This window comes from Amphiprion ocellaris, chromosome 12 (genome assembly GCF_022539595.1).
Source record: "Amphiprion ocellaris isolate individual 3 ecotype Okinawa chromosome 12, ASM2253959v1, whole genome shotgun sequence".
Classification (NCBI taxonomy): Eukaryota; Metazoa; Chordata; class Actinopteri; family Pomacentridae; genus Amphiprion; species Amphiprion ocellaris.
In genome coordinates this window covers 8,696,381-8,713,609 of record NC_072777.1, presented here as the reverse complement: position 1 = coordinate 8,713,609, position 17,229 = coordinate 8,696,381, and the positions used below count along the sequence as shown (strand labels likewise).

The following is a 17,229-nucleotide window of genomic DNA, read 5'->3' as shown; positions in this document are numbered from 1 at the left end:
GCAGTAATCAGCAGGTGTTTCTACAAAGTGCTCGCTGAGTGTTTATCTACTCACTGCTGCATTATAAACTAGTTATTACCCGTTAGAAAAACATGATAATTACATGTCTGCATTTCATAGATTTACTAATTTTCCACTGCATTTTTTGTTTGTTTGCTAACTGATGAATACAAATCTACACAAAAACACCAAATGAAATGTTGTGTTAAAAAACAATCACATTTGACACACCGAATCAATATTATATTGATATTATATTGATATACAGTATATATATCTATATATATCTATATCTATATATATATATATATATATATATATATATATATATATATATATATATATATATATATATATAAAATAGATTTATCTAATGATGATGTTCAATATTTTTGCAATTCATTGAAATTATCTGAGTCAAAAATGTCCATGTTTTGTACGTTTTATTTTGTCTGACTAAAATTGCCAAAAAAGTTTTTCAACATAAGTTAATAACTTGAATACATTTTGCCGGTGTTAATTAAATGTTTTAGTTTGAAGTCAAACTTTAAGCTAAACAGGTTTTCTTGCATTCTTTCATTTAAGCTAACGATTTCAGTTTAGTTTATTCATGAATTGCATCTCCACAATCACCGCTTTTGGTTTCTGCTTTTCTTCTTCTGCTGTTGAGCACTTCCTCCACTCAGCTCCGTCTCTTCTTCTGTGGTGGCTGGGCGTGTAGCCTGGAAACAAATCAAACACTGAAGTGATTTTAGTTTCTTCTTCTGGTGTCCTATAAACAGCTGCTGATGTTTGGTTGCAATCATTTCCGCTCTGTGTCCTGTCAGTCATCTGTGTTCTCCTGATGTTTTCATCCCTCGTCTGTCTGTCTTGTCTGTCTGTCTACAGTATAAGAGTTCATCTTTGAAAAGGAAGCAGGTATTGAACTTTCCCTAACACGACTCTCCTTCCGTCCTTGATCACACCTTCCTTCCTTCCTTCCTTTCACGCCAACCTGAAGTGTCCACAGCAAATGTCTGTCTTTTTAGAGGTCCAAGTTCAACCTATAACATTTTGTCAGAATCCTGGTGTCGTCTGTTAGCTACAGCATTCTAGCAGGGTTAGCCTTTACATCTAAACATCTGAAAGAGATGCAGTCGCGTTTCAGCTTGCTATAAACATGAAACAGCGATGGAGCCACGAGTGAGTCAGAGGTCAGCCGGATGCTGTGGACATGATGGGGAAGTGTTCTCACTACTACAGCTCCCAGCATGCAACCTGCCTGGAACAACCTGTAGCTTCAGTAGAGTAGCTGTTTGATCTGCTCAGCTGTCAAACTTTTGTTCTCACCTTTGACCCCTAAAAACTCACACCCCCAACCTCACCTCCACCTCTGCACAAATGATCTTAGCACTTTGCTTTGCAGTAAAAATGACGAATTGTGCATCTGAATAATTTGTAACAAACATCAGAAATGAGACACCCAACATATTAACAGTTTGTACTCAGCAAAAAAGCATTATTATTATTGAAGTCTTTAGACACTGATAACATGACACCAGAGTTTCTGATGTGATCCCTCTATTATGGGATTATAAACCATTTTTAAATTTAATTAAGAACCAAATAGAACACTCTTAAGCTCTCTGTTTTAGTTGAAGAAACATCTGATCAAAGAAGCAGTACAGAAGTCTGAACATCAATACTAATCAAAAAAATATGTGTAAAAAAAAAAAAATGGTTTTCCTAGCTTTGTGTGCAGCTTAATTTTGTCACAATCAACATTTCAGTTTCTCATGAAGCCAGTAAACAAAAGAAAGTAGAACTTCAACAGAAAAGTAATTGTAAAGATGAAAAGATAAATTAGGAAAACATACAGCCACATATACGCGCACACACACACACGCACGCACGCGCACACACACACACACACAGTTTCAAAGACACACCAGCAATGAGCTGGGAAGAATTCGGGCACTATTTACTTGCTAATAATAGATTTTAGATCCTCTATGTAGAGTAGAGTCTCATCACTAACTGTAGCAATGCTTGATCCGTCCTCAGAGTTCAACCTGACTTCTGTGTTGTAGCTGTAGTTTCCATCCAGCTCACATGCTGGATGCTACATGTTAAACATAAAGTACTTTTCCACTGCAAGAACTTGTAGACACAGGATGGCTTGAATGTTCACTGAAACAAGCCCCTAATCGGCCTTTTCATTGGCCTTTTTTTTTTTTTTTTAACAACAGATAGTAGTTACTGCAACTAACTCCAGTTCTATGAGCACATAGGAAACAGGAAAATTAGGTTTTGTTATATTAGCCTATATGGTGACTTTCACGTTGAAGAAAGTGTTGATAGAGAGGAAGAGACTTCTACTCAACAAGGATATCAAGAGGGCAGAAAAATGGCCCTGCACAGTAGTTTTTCAGGACCGTTGAGAAGCACCTGCCCTGGAATAGGTACTTTTTCTCCCCGACAGTGGCTCTGAAAAAGGTTCTAGTGGGGTGGTTCCTGTGCACCGAAATGCCCACATGTTCCTGCAGTGAAAAATGGCTCATTAAAACTTTGATATTTAAAAAATGCTCTGAGTTTTCCTGGAGATCACACCCATTTGCTTTTGTGTTCAGGGCTCAGCCTCCGTCATGTCAGGCACTCCCGCCATCCTCCTCAGCTCCATGACGACGGAGTCCGTCTGTGAGCGCGTGCGACAGATTGAAGGCATCGACCAGAGCATGATGGGACAGTATACCGCCACCATCAGGAAGGTTAGTGACATGACCTCACACACTGACAGAGTCCACTGTAACACCAGATCTGTGTGGTTGTAAATTATCATGTGCAGCAAACAGTGCTGGAGGTTTGTCCTTTTTAGTCATTTTCTCCATCTTGTTTTCAGGCAAACGTCAATGGCAGAGTTTTGTCTCAGTGTAACATCGACGAGCTGAAGAAGGAGATGAGCATGAACTTTGGAGACTGGCAGCTCTTCAGAGCCACGGTTAGTCCACAGAAAGCAGATGAAACTGTCACGATTTGATTCATCAGAGGATGTTTAAATCATCTCCTCTGTCCTGCAGGTTCTGGACATGCGTCACATCGAGAGCCAGGTGTTACACGAGGAAGTTGCCAGTGAGCAAGGCAGCGTTGTTGGTGGTCACACTGAGGCAGGAAGGCGTGCAGTGGCTCCGCCCCACGCTGGTGCTGCCAACCCCGATGCTTCGCCAATGTACAGTTTCAACCTGAGCTTTGAGGAGCTGAGCAACGTGGGTCTAGAAGAGGCACCACGACATGGAAACATGCAGTGGATGGTAAATAGAGCAGAATGTGGGAGGGATGAGCTCTAAGATCACAGCACAAGTTTTTCTAAAGGAAACTGACATTTATTTTTATTTCTGGGACACCCATTTTATGACTCATTTAAAAACATTACCTAAAGCTATCTTCTTGTTGAATCAGTGTGAGTTTCATTGGCCTTCTGTCTAGGGATAGATCAATTATCAGCCTGACTGTCATGCACGATATTTGGCATTTTTCCGATAATCCATACTGGTATTTTTAGTGGCTGATTATCAATAAATTACATGTGCTACTTCAGGTCTGATGCATCCACCTCTCTCTGTCTGTCATCACTCTGTGGTCTCAGAAATGTTTCTTAAGCAGAGACTACAAAAACTGAACAACACAAGCCATTACCACAAACCAGGAAATTAGCTACTCTCACAGTGGCTATGCTAACAGCTAACAGCTAAGTTAGAAGGCAGTAACAAATTACCCTGGCACAGAGTCTATAATGCTTTAAGAATCATAGTGGACGTTTAGTGGGAACTGCAGGAGACAAACTGATCAGTTCCAGTCGATCCAACAAAAACAGAGAAGAGCATTCTAATGTAATTGCATTTCTATTTCACATATTTAGTTCTAGTCACCTTAATCAATAAAGAAGCGGAGTTATAAATGACAGATGCTCTCCTATTACATGATATTAAAACACTACATTTAATCTATATCAGGTTCAGCTATTGGTTATTTGTCTTTCTTGATTACCAATAATCGGCATTGGTATTGGTTCCAAAACAATAAAATAAAAAACATATTGGTTAATCCCTACTTCTGTTCCGTTTTTTACATCTGTAAGTAAAGAATGTACTGCTTTTCCTTCCCTGCTCTTCTATCCTCTGTCCACAGGGTGGCCCTCACCGCACCGCCAGCATGACCAGCCTGAACTCTCAGGAGTCCTCAAACGACATCTCCAAGCTGACGGACAAGCAGCAGGCCGAGTACCGTGATGCCTACCAGGAGTACATCGCCCAGATGGCCCAACTGGAGATGGGCGGCGGCGTTGGAGAGAAACCCGTCCAACCTCAGCCGGGACAGTTCATGACATCATCATCTGATGACAAGAGCAAGGACAGCACAGAGCCAGATGGACGCAAATTCTTCAACAAGAGAAGCGGCAGCAAGCCAGCTGCAGACAACACTGAGTTCGCCTCCAACGGTGAAGCGCTAGACCCCATCACAGAGGAGGATGAAAAAGGTGACCACGGATCCTCCAAGTCCATGTTGACCCGCAAGACCTCAGCTGAAAGAGTTGGGCTGTTCCAGGGCGCTGCTGACCTGAAGCTGAAGGCTGGTGGAGGGCTGCGCTACCAGAAGCTGACCAGTGACGATGAGGAGTCCGAGGAGTCAGATCATGCCCCCTTGTTGAAAGACGGCAAGAAGATGGTCGACCCCAAACTTCCCGGCGGCTCACTGGCGCTGAAGGGGAAGGACTACCTGTCAGACGCCATGCTGGACAAGAAGGATTCCTCCGACTCGGGGGTTCGGTCCAACGAGAGCTCGCCCAACCACTCGCTGCAGGACGAGGAGGCGGACCTGTCACAGCTGGAGAGGGCCAACCTGATCGAACTAGATGAGGAGAGCCTTGCCAGGAAGCGTGGCCTTCCCAACAGCCTCAGCGGCCTCCAGGACCCGGCCGTGGCCCGGATGTCCATCTGCTCCGAGGACCAGTGCAGCCTCCTGGCCAGCAGCCCTGAGGAGAGCTGGACCTCTTCTAAGAGCTACAACCTGAACCGTATGCCGAGCAACGTCACCCTCAACAACAACACCAACGCCCAACAGGGCAACCGCCCCCGCCAGCCAGCAGAGGGCTCCACCTCCTCCTCCAACCCAACCTCCTCCTCCTCCACCAGTGACGTCATCCTCTCACCAAGCTCCGGGACCACCGGCACCACAACCACCACCACCACCAGGCCAGGGCCCAACAATGAGAACGTCCGAGTGGTTCACCTGAAGAGGGGGCTGAAACCTGGAGACCCACCGGAGATCTGCACTGTGTCCTCCGACACCGTTACCTTCGGCGAGGAGCGTGAGAGCATCCTGTGAGCTCACAAAGAAGATAAAGAGAGCACTGAGGGTCCACCAAGAGCTGCCCTCCAACCTCCCGGACCAACGAGAAGTGAAAATAAACAAGTCGTAATAAGGTTTGTCTTGACGTTTAACAAGTTGAAGATTTAAAAGGTCGTGAAATTTAACAAACGAGAAAATACTGTTTGACATTGTGAGAAATCCTTTGATGAGTTGATTAAGCACTTGTTTGACTAAAATTTAAGTAATTTGGACTTTAAAACACTAAAAATGTCTCACCGTTGATACGGTGACATAGAAGAGGTGAAGAGTGGCTGCTGGTGGACTCATACTTTTAGTGTCTTGTATCATCAGTGGTGTTCTTGCATGCTCACAGCTATACTCTGTAGATGAACCTGAAGCTTCGTAGTGACGTAGGAGCTAAAGTAAAGCTGCTGCATGTTGTTATTGTGATGATGTGACGTGTCGCCTCCAAGTATCAACACTTTGGTATTGTTATTTGTTCAGTAGATAATAACTGTCACAAATGGAACTTTTAGACTTGTTTGCAGGTAACCAGGGTCCAAAGATCTGCTCTAAACTGAAGCTACAAAGTTGAACGTAAGTCACCAGCTGGTTGAACTTATCCCTGTAGATATGATTGTATGGCTGTCTGTAGTGTAGAAAAAAGTGGACACCAGCTCGACTTGAGATCTCAACCAGTGACACAATCTCTCTCTGGAAGCTGGGGAGGAATTTTAAGTTTCTGAGCTTATACTGCAGACTAGTAGAACATGACAGCATGGAAATCTGCTGCAATCTGTTGAGTTCAATCTGATACAGGAAGTTTTGCAGCTTTACAAAGATGCAAAAAAAAAACGTTGGAAACCAAGATCGCAGTTAGAACATGCTGATCTTCAGGTGATTTTTAGTGTGATTCCAAATTAGGAAACGCATCAAAGTGCACATCTGTCACTGGAGTCCACTCACATCCACTGAACTAATCTCAATATGGAGTTGTGGCAGGTAAATAAACAGTACTATTACAGTATTAAGTTGTTATATTAGACATCTTGTTTCAGCAGTAAGGATAGATCTGTTTACATGTCAGTAAATGTGCTTTTTTTTTTTTATACTTTGTGTGCCAGTAACCTTTATTAAGCTTTTTAATGGAAGTGATAAAAGAACACCTTCGACATTACTCTCCTTTAAAATACTAAAATATTTCAACATTAAAACCAGTAAAACCAGTTTCTGTACTGGTTGTTTATCTTAACACTAGTTTGTCCTCTTTAAAAGGAAAAAGACAGCAGATACTAACAGGTCAGTTAAGTTTTAAAAACTGCTTTTTGTTTCTTTGTCTTAAAAAGATGCCACTTTTACAGATTCTCTTGATTTAATGTGAAAAACAAAGGCTCTCTTTAACTTTGAAAAATGACGTTTTCACAGAAGCGTCTGATTGAGCTGCGAGCAGAAACTGATCGATCGGCTCTTAAACTGTCAGTATTGACTCCGTTTACAGTGTTGGTGGGTTTACAGTTGTTTGTGCTGAAGATGTTTGTTTGGTTTAGAGTGAAATGAACAAATCAGTGGTTGTGTCTCAGCGTTGTGTATTGTGACATGCTTTCGTTGACTCCATCAGAAAATCAACCATTTCAACTGATCGATCAAATGCCTGAATGATTTTCTAGCAAATACTTGATGTCCCTGCTTCTCAAATAGGAGAATTTGCTTCTTTTCTTTGTTTCACCCGAGAGAAAAAAGGATCTCTTTTGGTTTTGAACTGTTGGCCAAACAAAACATTAGAAAGATGTCACATTCAATATTTAGATCGTTTTTTCTGTGTTTTTTTCCTTTCATTTTTATCGTTATTGAGAGGAGACAACGGTGGACAAACAGAAATTTAAAAACACTATTTTTTTTTTTACCTTATTTAACTTAATTCCAGTAAATGCAACAGAGGTTTTGTTGAAAAAGTAAAAAGAAAAACAGTAAGATATTTCAGCTCTGCAGATTTCCTTCAAATTTCAGAATGAAGTCAAACATTTTAATAAAAGCTGAGAACAAAGTTTTCTTCAAATTAAAAGCCTCCATTATATGTATGTTTTTTATGTAAATTTGTGATGTGTTCATTTTTAAAGACATATTTAGGTGGTGCTGGATGTTTTGTTGTATCTGTTGTTCATCTCAGTGCTCTCCAATAGATTTAACATCTGTGACTCATCTGAAGATGAATTTAAGGGAATCTGTTGTCTCACTCTAAAGTATTTAATAAAATCTGGATGTTGAATGTTAAAGCTGCCATCTGACCTCTTTTTTTTTAAATCTGAGTGTTCATCATTAATTTGTTTTTTATTACAGTGGTTAAGATGGAGGTCATTAAAAATAAAAGCCCTGCATTCAAAGTTGTAAAAAGCGAGTAACTAAATGAGTAAAAAGAAGTTCAACCACACTTTTTTCACAAACAAGAAAGAATAATTAAATTCCTTAAATGGAGTACAAGCTGCAGTGACACTTTATTTACTTTAAAATAATAAAAACTAAATAAAACTGATGTATTTTTGCAACTGGGTTTTACAAGGTTGAGTATTTGAAACTACCATTAAGAACAGGTAAAACAAACATAATTGTTGAATCTGAATTTAAAGACATGTTATCTAGAATTTTAGCACGTGACTCAGGGTCTTTTCTCATTTCTCCAAAGGAAATGAAAAAATGAAAACATTTTTTTAGATTTTGAAAGCACCATTCATACGACTCTTAATTTGACGTGATTAGTATTATTTTGAAAATCACACAGACAGCTGTGCTCTGAAGTCACAATCTAAATCTCAGGTGCTGTTTTACTTCCAGTCTTAAAGTTCAAACTGATTCAATACAAATGATTTTACAAACCAGACTTAGTTTAAAAAAACGTAGATTTTAGCGCCACTTTGACCACAGCTGATGGAGCTTCAGTGAATTTAAAACACGACCGTCAGACCATCATAAAGCTTTAAATGTGAAAGGACAATGCTTGCTGATATTCTCTGAGCTCGAAAACTCAAATATGTTAATTCAAATAAACTTTTATGCAAAAGTTAGTACAAATTATATCTTATTTGATTCTTAAGTGAAAGGGAGAATGCACCAGACTCCAGTCAGAAACATGCAGATTTTACTACTTAATCTTAGCACTATACTCCGGTCAGAAATAAAGAATTTTACACCAAAAGCAGATTGTGGTGCAGATTTTACTCCCTCGCCCTCCTTACACCATACTCCAGGAAGATTTGCTGTTGTATTAATACATAAAGTAAGTCAGGGTGAACTCTGATGAGGACAAAAAGAGGCTGTGAGGCCTCAGAGCAAAGGTGTGTTTGATTCTCTCACCATATCAGCACAGCATCACACAGCTCTCCTCCACATCAGAGCGTTTTGGGGGGAAATGTGTGGACTGCAGAGACACAAAGACATTAGAAACTGCTGCAGTGGTGCAGCTACATGAACAAAACCATCATCCTCATGTTAGACTGGAGTCTCTCATTAATACTGACAGGAACTGAGTTTATTTTGGTCTAAGTGTCTGAATGAAGCCCAAAACCCGCATCTCCAAACTTTAACAAACAATATATACATAAACAATATCTGTCTGTCTCAATTTCTTTGTTCAGTGTAAATCTTACTTTCAAATTAAGCCAAAAACGTTTCACTGTTTTGGATGCATTTCAGAGGCCTTAAAAAAAAGGAAAACCATGTAGAAAATAATTCATATTTCAGTAACATTGTTGAAATAAAGCAGCTGTAATGGCATTTTAAGGGCGTAATCAATTAATATTTTGTATTCATAGTATACAAGGCTCTCTTAAACCTGTGGATTTTAAACTCCTGGTGCTAAAAACCCTAGTTAAAGACCATTTTAATATATTTTATGTTTGATCAACAATCAGAACTTCAAACATTTTGAGCTTACTTAAAAAAAAAAAAAAAGCTGCTAAAGAGAATTTTTTTGTAACTTTGATGTGCAAAAACATTTGCATTGCATGTCATGTCAGCTGCCGGAGTCTACACTAAAGTCAGAGCTGATCAGCCACCAATATCTGATCAATACCACACTGTTGCTGGGTCTCCTACCTGCTGGCAGCGGGGCTCTGGCGGCTCCGTGTCCGCTGTTGGAGCTGCTGCTGCCGGTCACACGGGATTCTTCCCGCTCTCCGGCGGGGCAGGAGGCGTCCAGCTCGGTCTGCAGCTCCAGGATGTAGTCGATGACATGCTGCAGGATCTCCAGCCTGCTGGCTGCAATGCCGGGCACCAGTGCGGGCACCAGCCGCTCCAGCAGCCGGTAACAGAGACCCATGTCCCGCAGCAGGAGCACCGGCGGCTCCTCCTCCTTGTGCCGGGGGCGGCGCGGCAGAAAGCAGCTCAGGCTCCGGCGGCTCCTCCGCCTCCTGCCCGCAGGCTGCACCGGCAGCCCGGCTCTCATGTCTGCGGTTGGACGGTGATCTGGAGCTTCACATGAGAACAACTCCACCGAGTAAAAGCTTTAACGGAGAGTCACCCAGACATGCCGCTGCAGAGACCAGACTGAGGAAGGAGGCAACGGAGGCTCTTATAGCCGCTACCTCATTGGCTCTGAGGGACGTCAGTCATGTTTAAGGCGCGCTGATTGGCTCCTGAAGAACCAGCGGTGAGTCCAGCAGCTCACCTGTCTGCTGCAGGTAACTAAAACTTAGCTCTTTAACCCTCCTGTTGTCTTCATTTATGGGCACCAAAAAATACTGTTTCCTTGTCTGAAAAAAGTCCAAAAATTCAGCAAAAAATTCGCCAAATTTCTGAAAATTTGCAAAACCTTCTGGAAGAAAATTCCAATAATTCCTTAAAAGTTTCCCTTAAAAGTTTTATTTAAAAAAAAAAAAAAATCCCCCAAATTTGGCAAGAAAATTCTTGTAAATATTTTCAAAAAAATGAGTAAAAATCTTCTCCAAAAAATCCTAAAAATATCTAAAGTGATTACATATATATCAGTAAAACTTCTAATATTTTCTTTAAGAACATTCACAGAAAAATCTACCAAAATCCAGCGAAATTCGCTGGATTTTGGTTGATTTTTTTGTGAATGTTCATAAGAAACATTTTTAACATTTTTTTTCAACCAAAAAATATTCAAAGATTTCCCAAAAATGTTGAAAATGTGGACATCAGAAGTTTCACTGTGAAAATATATTTTATTTTCAAACTTTAAAGCAGGTCAATTTTGACCCGCAGGACGACACGAGGGTTAAAGCTTCATAAGGAGTTTTCAAAAATCAACTACCTGAAACTACACAAAGTTATAAATATGTTTAGCAAAAATACATGAATCATAAAATACATCATGCCTATAATGCATGATATTTTTATTTAGCGATTGAAAACTGAAAGTGACAGAAAACTATTAAACTTATTGAAGAACCCCCACTTTATTTTGTGAAATCGTCTAATAAAATCTGTCAAATATGATGAAGTGGCAAGTACTGTCTGTGTATCCTGACATCAGTTTTTATTTTGCATTTCATATTATCTTTGCATTTAAAGCCATACATTGTCTCACAAAAAGATAGAGAAAGGGAAAGATTGCATCTTCTGCTTGCAGATGACTATTATGAACTTTTGTTGTGAATCAGCTGAAGAACTTTTATTTTGAAGCAGTCAAAAAACTTTAATTGTAAAGTAGCTGGATGACTTCTATTTCAAATCAGTTGCACAGCTTTTATTGTGAAGCAGTCATAGGACTTCTATTGTGACCTGGAGGACTTCGATTGAGAAGCACATAGAGAAGTGTGATGCTGAAGAGCCATTATTATATTATTAGTCCAGAATTACTGATGCATTAATGTGTTAATTTGGTTAAATGTTGCACCTTGTTAAGTTGGAGCAGATTTAATATTTTGTGAAAACTGTAGGAAGTGTTTCAGAATGGCATTAACATTACAAAGGTTTCTGTTAGTGGAGCTGCACAATAACAAGCTAACAGAGACAAAGCTAACATTAGCATCCATATGCTAACATTGGGAGGTGGAAAATTAGGATAACATTGTCTTTGTCATGCTTACAGCAAACAGGGAGTTAAATGAACAATACTCTACTGCAGGGGTGTCAAAGATGTGGCCCGCGGACCAAAGGCAGCCCTCCAGAGGGTCCAATCCAATGGGAAGACTTTGTAAAGTGTAAAAATTACAGAGAAGCCGTTAACTGCAGATTGTAAATTTGTAAAATGATAAATTTAAAATAATTTCTAGACCATGACAGGTTGTTCTGATCATAAAGTAAAATGCTAGATTGCTCATTCTTTTGTCATTTTGTGTCTCATTTTTCTAACATTTTGTCTTTTTTTGCCGTTTTGTTTCTCGTTTTTGTCATTTTGTGCTTCCTTTTTGTCTCGCTTGTGGGTTTTTTTGTCTTATTTTTGTCATTTTTTTGTTGCGCTTTTGTAACCCAGGTTATTTTCTGTGACACTCAAGATGACAGAGGTTCATTAAATGCATCGCCAGTGTGCAGCTTTACGTGCTGCTTTTACGTGTACATGATTTTACGGAGGTTCCCTGAACGCACCTCAAATGCGTGCAGAAGTTTTCTTTAGTGGTGTACGATACTGCAAGATTTAGTATCGGTTCGATATCAAGTAAATACAGGGCCAGTATCGCCAATATCGATACCGATACTCCAGACTAACTTTTGCAGTAGTAGATTTTTAAGATAATTTTTTTTGCACAGTTACTTTAGTAATGTCAAATTTGATCTTTTAATTCCCCCCCAGTTATTGTCTTTGATAATAAAGTATGACAGACATTGTAAGTTCATCGCACCCACCAGGCCCCACCTGGTCACAGGTGAAACACCTCATGAGCTGAACATGTGCTTATCGACAGACATTTCCCTGAACGCCTCACAGCGCAGACTGCAGTAGATGCTGTAACGATTAATCGCCAGAATAATCGCTAGATGCAGCCCTAGCAGCTATTAACACATTCTTTAACTGAAATTAGCAAAAGTGAATTATTTAAAAGACACAATCTGTAAAAAATGAAACAATGCCTTAGTGGCAGCACAATCAGGCTGTCATGCACTGGACAAAGGGTTAACTAAACCCAGCTTATAAATACAAGCAGTTTGCCTTGAATTTGTTAAACCTGCAACGTAAGTGCAAATAACAAAGACAATGAAGTACTTATCTCCTGATTATCATAAATTAAAATGCAGTCGTAATTACTTAACACAGACAATGCTAGCAAAGGCAAACATTATGCACATTAGCGTGCCATTTTCAACTTATAACACTGCTGTCTCTTCAATACCTGTGTAGGAACACAATTAAACATGAATTAAAATATACATACTGACGATGCTGCCACAAAACCTAACGCTGGAGCAGATGGATGCAGATAACACCTGGATGTCTCTCTGAGCACATTCCCTCTGTAACTACTCTGGTCTGATGTGTAGAAGGCCACGCATCATACAGATGTCTTTCAATGTTTATTTTCTCTCCAATCTGTCGACACGGTGAAAGCTATGACAATAAAAAAAAATACTAACATGCCAAATATACACAAAGTTTCACAAGCGCGTCTCTATTTAGACAGATTCCAAAGGTCTTTCAAACTAGCTTCCTGTCACTAGACTGGTCCCATATGCCAGCTTACAACACTGTACCAAACTGTCCAAACAAAGCGCTTGAACAAATAATGGCAAAAATATAAAACAAACACAAACTTAAGTCACATCACCGTGTGCGCCTGTCAGACCGTGCAGAATCGATAGGGTTTTCTCTGAGTCAATGATGGCGTTTCCCTCTGTAGTCGTACTGCAACTGACCCACAATCCCACAAGTGTGACTCTGAACTAAACCGTGGTCATGTGACTTATATGAAATGAACATTGTAAACCAGTGCCAGATTTCAAACCAAACATCACTTTTGAAAGGTGTACATTTACCTTACTTAACATGTTATTCATTGCATTTTTAATCAGGTTTAATAATAAAAACAGTTGTAAAATAACGACAAAAAACCACAACCAACTTGAAACCAGGAATTCCAAAATTACTGTCTTTTGGACAGATACACCCTCTCTTAGAGGTAGAATACTTCCTGAATCAAGTCACATGACATGAACACATGATCAACTGAGAAAATGATCAAGAAAGGCCATCTGGAGGGGCTATAACTAACATAAATCTAACTGTAACGGAACACTAACACAAGAGGAAGGTTAAAAGACAAGCAACAAAAGTCAGCTGTGTTACGGCGTGCAGATGTGTCCCCTGTTATGAAAATGTCCATGTGAGTCCTAACAGTAAAACACCTCCATGGCTGCAGTATTTAAATGCTAGCCTGACCCCAGGCTGTGTTTTGCATGTTGTAGCTGCCAGCTGGTGGATCACAGCTGCAGGCAGACACTGATCATGTGCGGCGATAGGATGCAAAACGTTCCTGTAAAACTGAACAGACGTCAGAGTTGCTTCGCCTCAGGACACACAGCAGTTTAACACTGATGTCTAACGAGACCCAGACAGCAGGAAGGCAACAGTAGACTCTGTTCCATCGCCATCAGGATTTTATTGATCTCCTCATAAGGCAGTGCACCTCAGTGCTGCACATGAGCGATAGTTAGACACAGTAGTCACTAGAAATAAGAAAATATGTAAGATTCTGCTGAACACTTTTAAAGCTTGCCAGGGCCTTGCCCCTGGCTATATTTTGACCCTGTAGTGCCCTCGCACGGGTCCCTCCTAGTTGTCCCAAAGTCGAGGTTAAATCCAAGGGTGACGGGACCTTCTCCATCAGGGTCCTTTGGCTTTGGAACGACCTGCCTGAGGAGATGAGGCTTACCGAATCAGTAGATTCTTTTATCGACTCGCCTTCAAGTAAAGTCCTCTTTTATCACTATGTTCTATCTGTCAAAGCACTTTGTGAATGTTCTTCTGAAAGGTGCTATACAAATACAGTTATTATTATTATTATTATTACTACTTATAATGATGAAATACACAAACAGGAAAAAAGATGCAAAGCATTATGTATCTGGTGGATGTCATCAGAGACTTTAGTTTCATGCTATCGGACGGCGAAGACACTTTAATAGTAAATATAGTGTAAATAAATCAGAATTCTACTCTAAACAAGATAAGGTGGTATGATGGCAGTGTGTTGTCATTATTGTTTGCTTTTTTATTCCTCAGTTTGTGGAGGATTTTTACCTTTCTCTAATAAAAACCTGCTGCTCTGATGAGGAGGGTGTGGTGCATTCAGGGGCAGGTGGAGCGGCTGGACTGGTGTTGCCGCTGTAGGAAGCGTTTATGTTCTCCAGCAACAGAATCTTATCGTGGGTTCACAATGAATGTGGGACACTTAAAACACATGCTGCAAGCAGACGAGTGTTAACTGCTGACAATCATTTGACTACAGATGTTTTGCCTGCAGCTTTTTAAACCACATCAAAGCACCGTCAGCTAGAAGCTCCCTTTGACTCATTTTTCAGACAGTCACATGGAAATATTGTCTGTATGTCCATTTAGTCACATCAGAGCTGACAACAACAAGACTTCCTGTTAGATCCAATCACAGCTGCTGCTGTCCAAATATAATCTAAAATATAATATAATAATTTAACATCTGTACAGTGGGAAATGTACTCACTTCGTAGTGATAGTTTATTAAAGCTTAAAATTGTGCATAATTAAGGGGACAGCTGAAGATGCCTTAAAATGCAGCCAAGCAAACTTAAATATTCTACCCTCAGAATAACAATGACATGCCTAACATATTAAGCACGTTTTCACCATGTTAGATTGGAGTTTTAGCATGCTAACATTAGCTAATTAGCTGTAAACACAGCGGCGGCTGACTAGAGTGACATCAGTTCTACACGTATATTTGGTGAAGACCAAAGTGTTGGACAACATGTTTACCTGATGGTGGCACTAAACATCCTGATGACCTTGTCTGTTTTAGCCTGAAGTGTAGACTGACATGAGCTACACTGTTAGCACTGCTAAAAACGAAAACAACACAAGAGTCAATGTGTAAAGAGTGAAATAAACATTGTTTATCTGCTAATGTCAGCTACTGATATTAGCATGTGCAGCTAATTAGCCTCCTACCTGCAGTGTCAGCGAAGCGCTACCTATGTTCATGGCTATTAGCGTTGAGGCTACTGTTAGCAGTTTGTAGCCTCTTTGGAGTCGTTATTAGTTACTTGAGAGTGATTTTTAGTTTCTTTTGCGTCATATTTACTTTTCTTAATGCTTTGTTCTCTTTAGAGTAGTTTTTAGCTTCTTTGGAGTTGTTTTTTGTTTCTTTAGAGTCATTTTTACTTTCTTTTAAGCTGCTTTTAGTTTCTTTAGAATCCTTGTTGATTTCTTTGGAGTCATTTCGATGTCATTTTGTAAGGGGACAACTGATTTTTTTTAGTTAACCATGAGTTTTTAGAAGTTGGATTGCTGAGATGTTGAAATTCAAAGCTTTTCCACTGAGTTTCAAAACCAGTATTTCAGATAACATGAAAAGTTCCTCTATCTTTATATACAGTCAGTGGTTCACACTTTTCACAACAGCTTATGCTGCCCCCAAGTGGTCAGAAAAACACAGTTGTTGCAAGTTTTAGCAGTTGAATCGCACTTCTAGGACCACATGACTGTTCAGTTATGTATTTAAAGGTTTGTTCAAGACAAAATATTACGATATGTCCAAGTACATGTAGTTTTAAATGTTTATTCCACTTAAACTGTACTCTGTAAGTATGAAGTTATGGTTTTAAATCAGGGGTCACCAACCTTTTTGAACCTGAGAGCAACTTCAAGGGTACTGAGTAGTACGAAGGGCACCTTGTTTGATACAAACTTCCTCAATAGCAAACTTACGCCATCATCTTTTAATAACAACAACAATGAAAATAATATGTAAAGAGGCTGTCGGATCACATTTATGTTAATTATTCCCTACAATAATTATTAACAATGATTTCCACAACAATGATAGGAGACACACACACACATATATATATAAATATATGGAATTTTTTGTAAATATCTTTCTTGGCAGTTTTGTATGAATCAGCGTATTTGCAGTATTTTGTTCAAAATCACACCAGTTACATTTCTGTGCAAATTGTCACTTCTAACATTTTTAGGAAATCATTAACTGTCATCAAATCATGCTTCATTGGTGCAAACCACTACCTTTGTAACATTTTTGAACAATTCATGAACTCTGTCCCATGTTTGTACAATCAGTTATGTAAGAAAAAAAATCAACTGTTTCACATTTTGAAATGAATCCTGTCACATTAGTACTAATCACCAGCATTTTTCACCAGCATTGCAACATTTTTAACAGATCATAACAACAAATCATTACATGTTTTCAACAAATTATTTTCACATTTTTGTGTAATGGCACGGTGTTTTGAATGACAACGTTACCTCTTTCTCTGTCTGTAAATGTGTGTTAGTGGGAAGCCTGGCATTGCAGAGCTTATCATGTCTTACCTTTACTTTGCAGCTCACAGTTCAGATAGTTCAGTTTCCAAGTGATGTCCGTTAAAAATGCGAGGTCAAGAATCCACTCAGTGTCCTCAAGCAGCAAGGTGTCTTCCCCTTTGGATTGCATCTACTCTTTGATTTCGGTCAACAGTGACAAAAAATGCTGCAAAACTGTTCCCCTGCTGATCCATGGGGTTTCTGTGTGTAGTAACAGGTCACCATATTCAGCTGACAGCTCCTCCAGCAGCACCTTCAATGTCCTGGTTGTTTGGCTTTGGAGCCATTTATGATCTTCACGACACGAGTCATCACATGATCAAATCCAGTCATTTTTGTACATACATATGTCCTGCTGGTGAATGATGTAGTGGTAATGTAGGAATGTTGGGAAGTCTGGATCACCTCTG

The 17,229-nt window shown here is 39.7% G+C and overlaps 2 protein-coding genes across 9 annotated transcripts in view; one reads left to right on the top strand and one right to left on the bottom strand.

Moving 5' to 3' along the window:
- kidins220b (kinase D-interacting substrate 220b) overlaps window positions 1-7,619 on the top strand; it is a 28,565-nt gene extending 20,946 nt beyond the window's left edge. For 4 of the 8 annotated variants that reach the window (XM_055015859.1, XM_023274018.3, XM_023274021.3 and 1 more), the window contains 5 exons: window positions 889-918; window positions 2,610-2,747; window positions 2,879-2,977; window positions 3,057-3,287; window positions 4,165-7,619. In XM_055015859.1, the coding sequence (XP_054871834.1) occupies window positions 889-918; window positions 2,610-2,747; window positions 2,879-2,977; window positions 3,057-3,287; window positions 4,165-5,361 (1,695 nt within the window). In that variant the 3' untranslated portion in view covers window positions 5,362-7,619. The remainder of the gene's footprint in view (window positions 1-888; window positions 919-2,609; window positions 2,748-2,878; window positions 2,978-3,056; window positions 3,288-4,164) is intronic. The other 4 variants (XM_055015860.1, XM_055015861.1, XM_023274022.3 and 1 more) reach the window with 1 other exon arrangement.
- On the bottom strand, window positions 427-9,944 carry id2b (inhibitor of DNA binding 2b). Its single transcript, XM_035949872.2, has 3 exons — window positions 9,436-9,944; window positions 8,695-8,758; window positions 427-722 (listed from the first exon to the last, which is right to left on the bottom strand). The coding sequence occupies exons 1-2, from the start codon at window positions 9,782-9,784 to the stop codon at window positions 8,730-8,732; spliced, it is 378 nt and encodes a 125-aa protein (XP_035805765.1). The 5' UTR covers window positions 9,785-9,944; the 3' UTR covers window positions 427-722; window positions 8,695-8,729.
- Between the last annotated feature and the right edge of the window lie 7,285 nt (window positions 9,945-17,229).

Excerpts from the sequence above, each read along its gene's own strand:
- id2b (XM_035949872.2), bottom strand. The coding sequence starts at position 9,784 with ATGAGAGCCGGGCTGCCGGTGCAGCCTGCGGGCAGGAGGCGGAGGAGC. Across the intron at positions 8,759-9,435 it reads CAGAGCCCCGCTGCCAGCAG|TCCACACATTTCCCCCCAAA; the intron begins GTAGGAGACCCA and ends GTGTCTCTGCAG.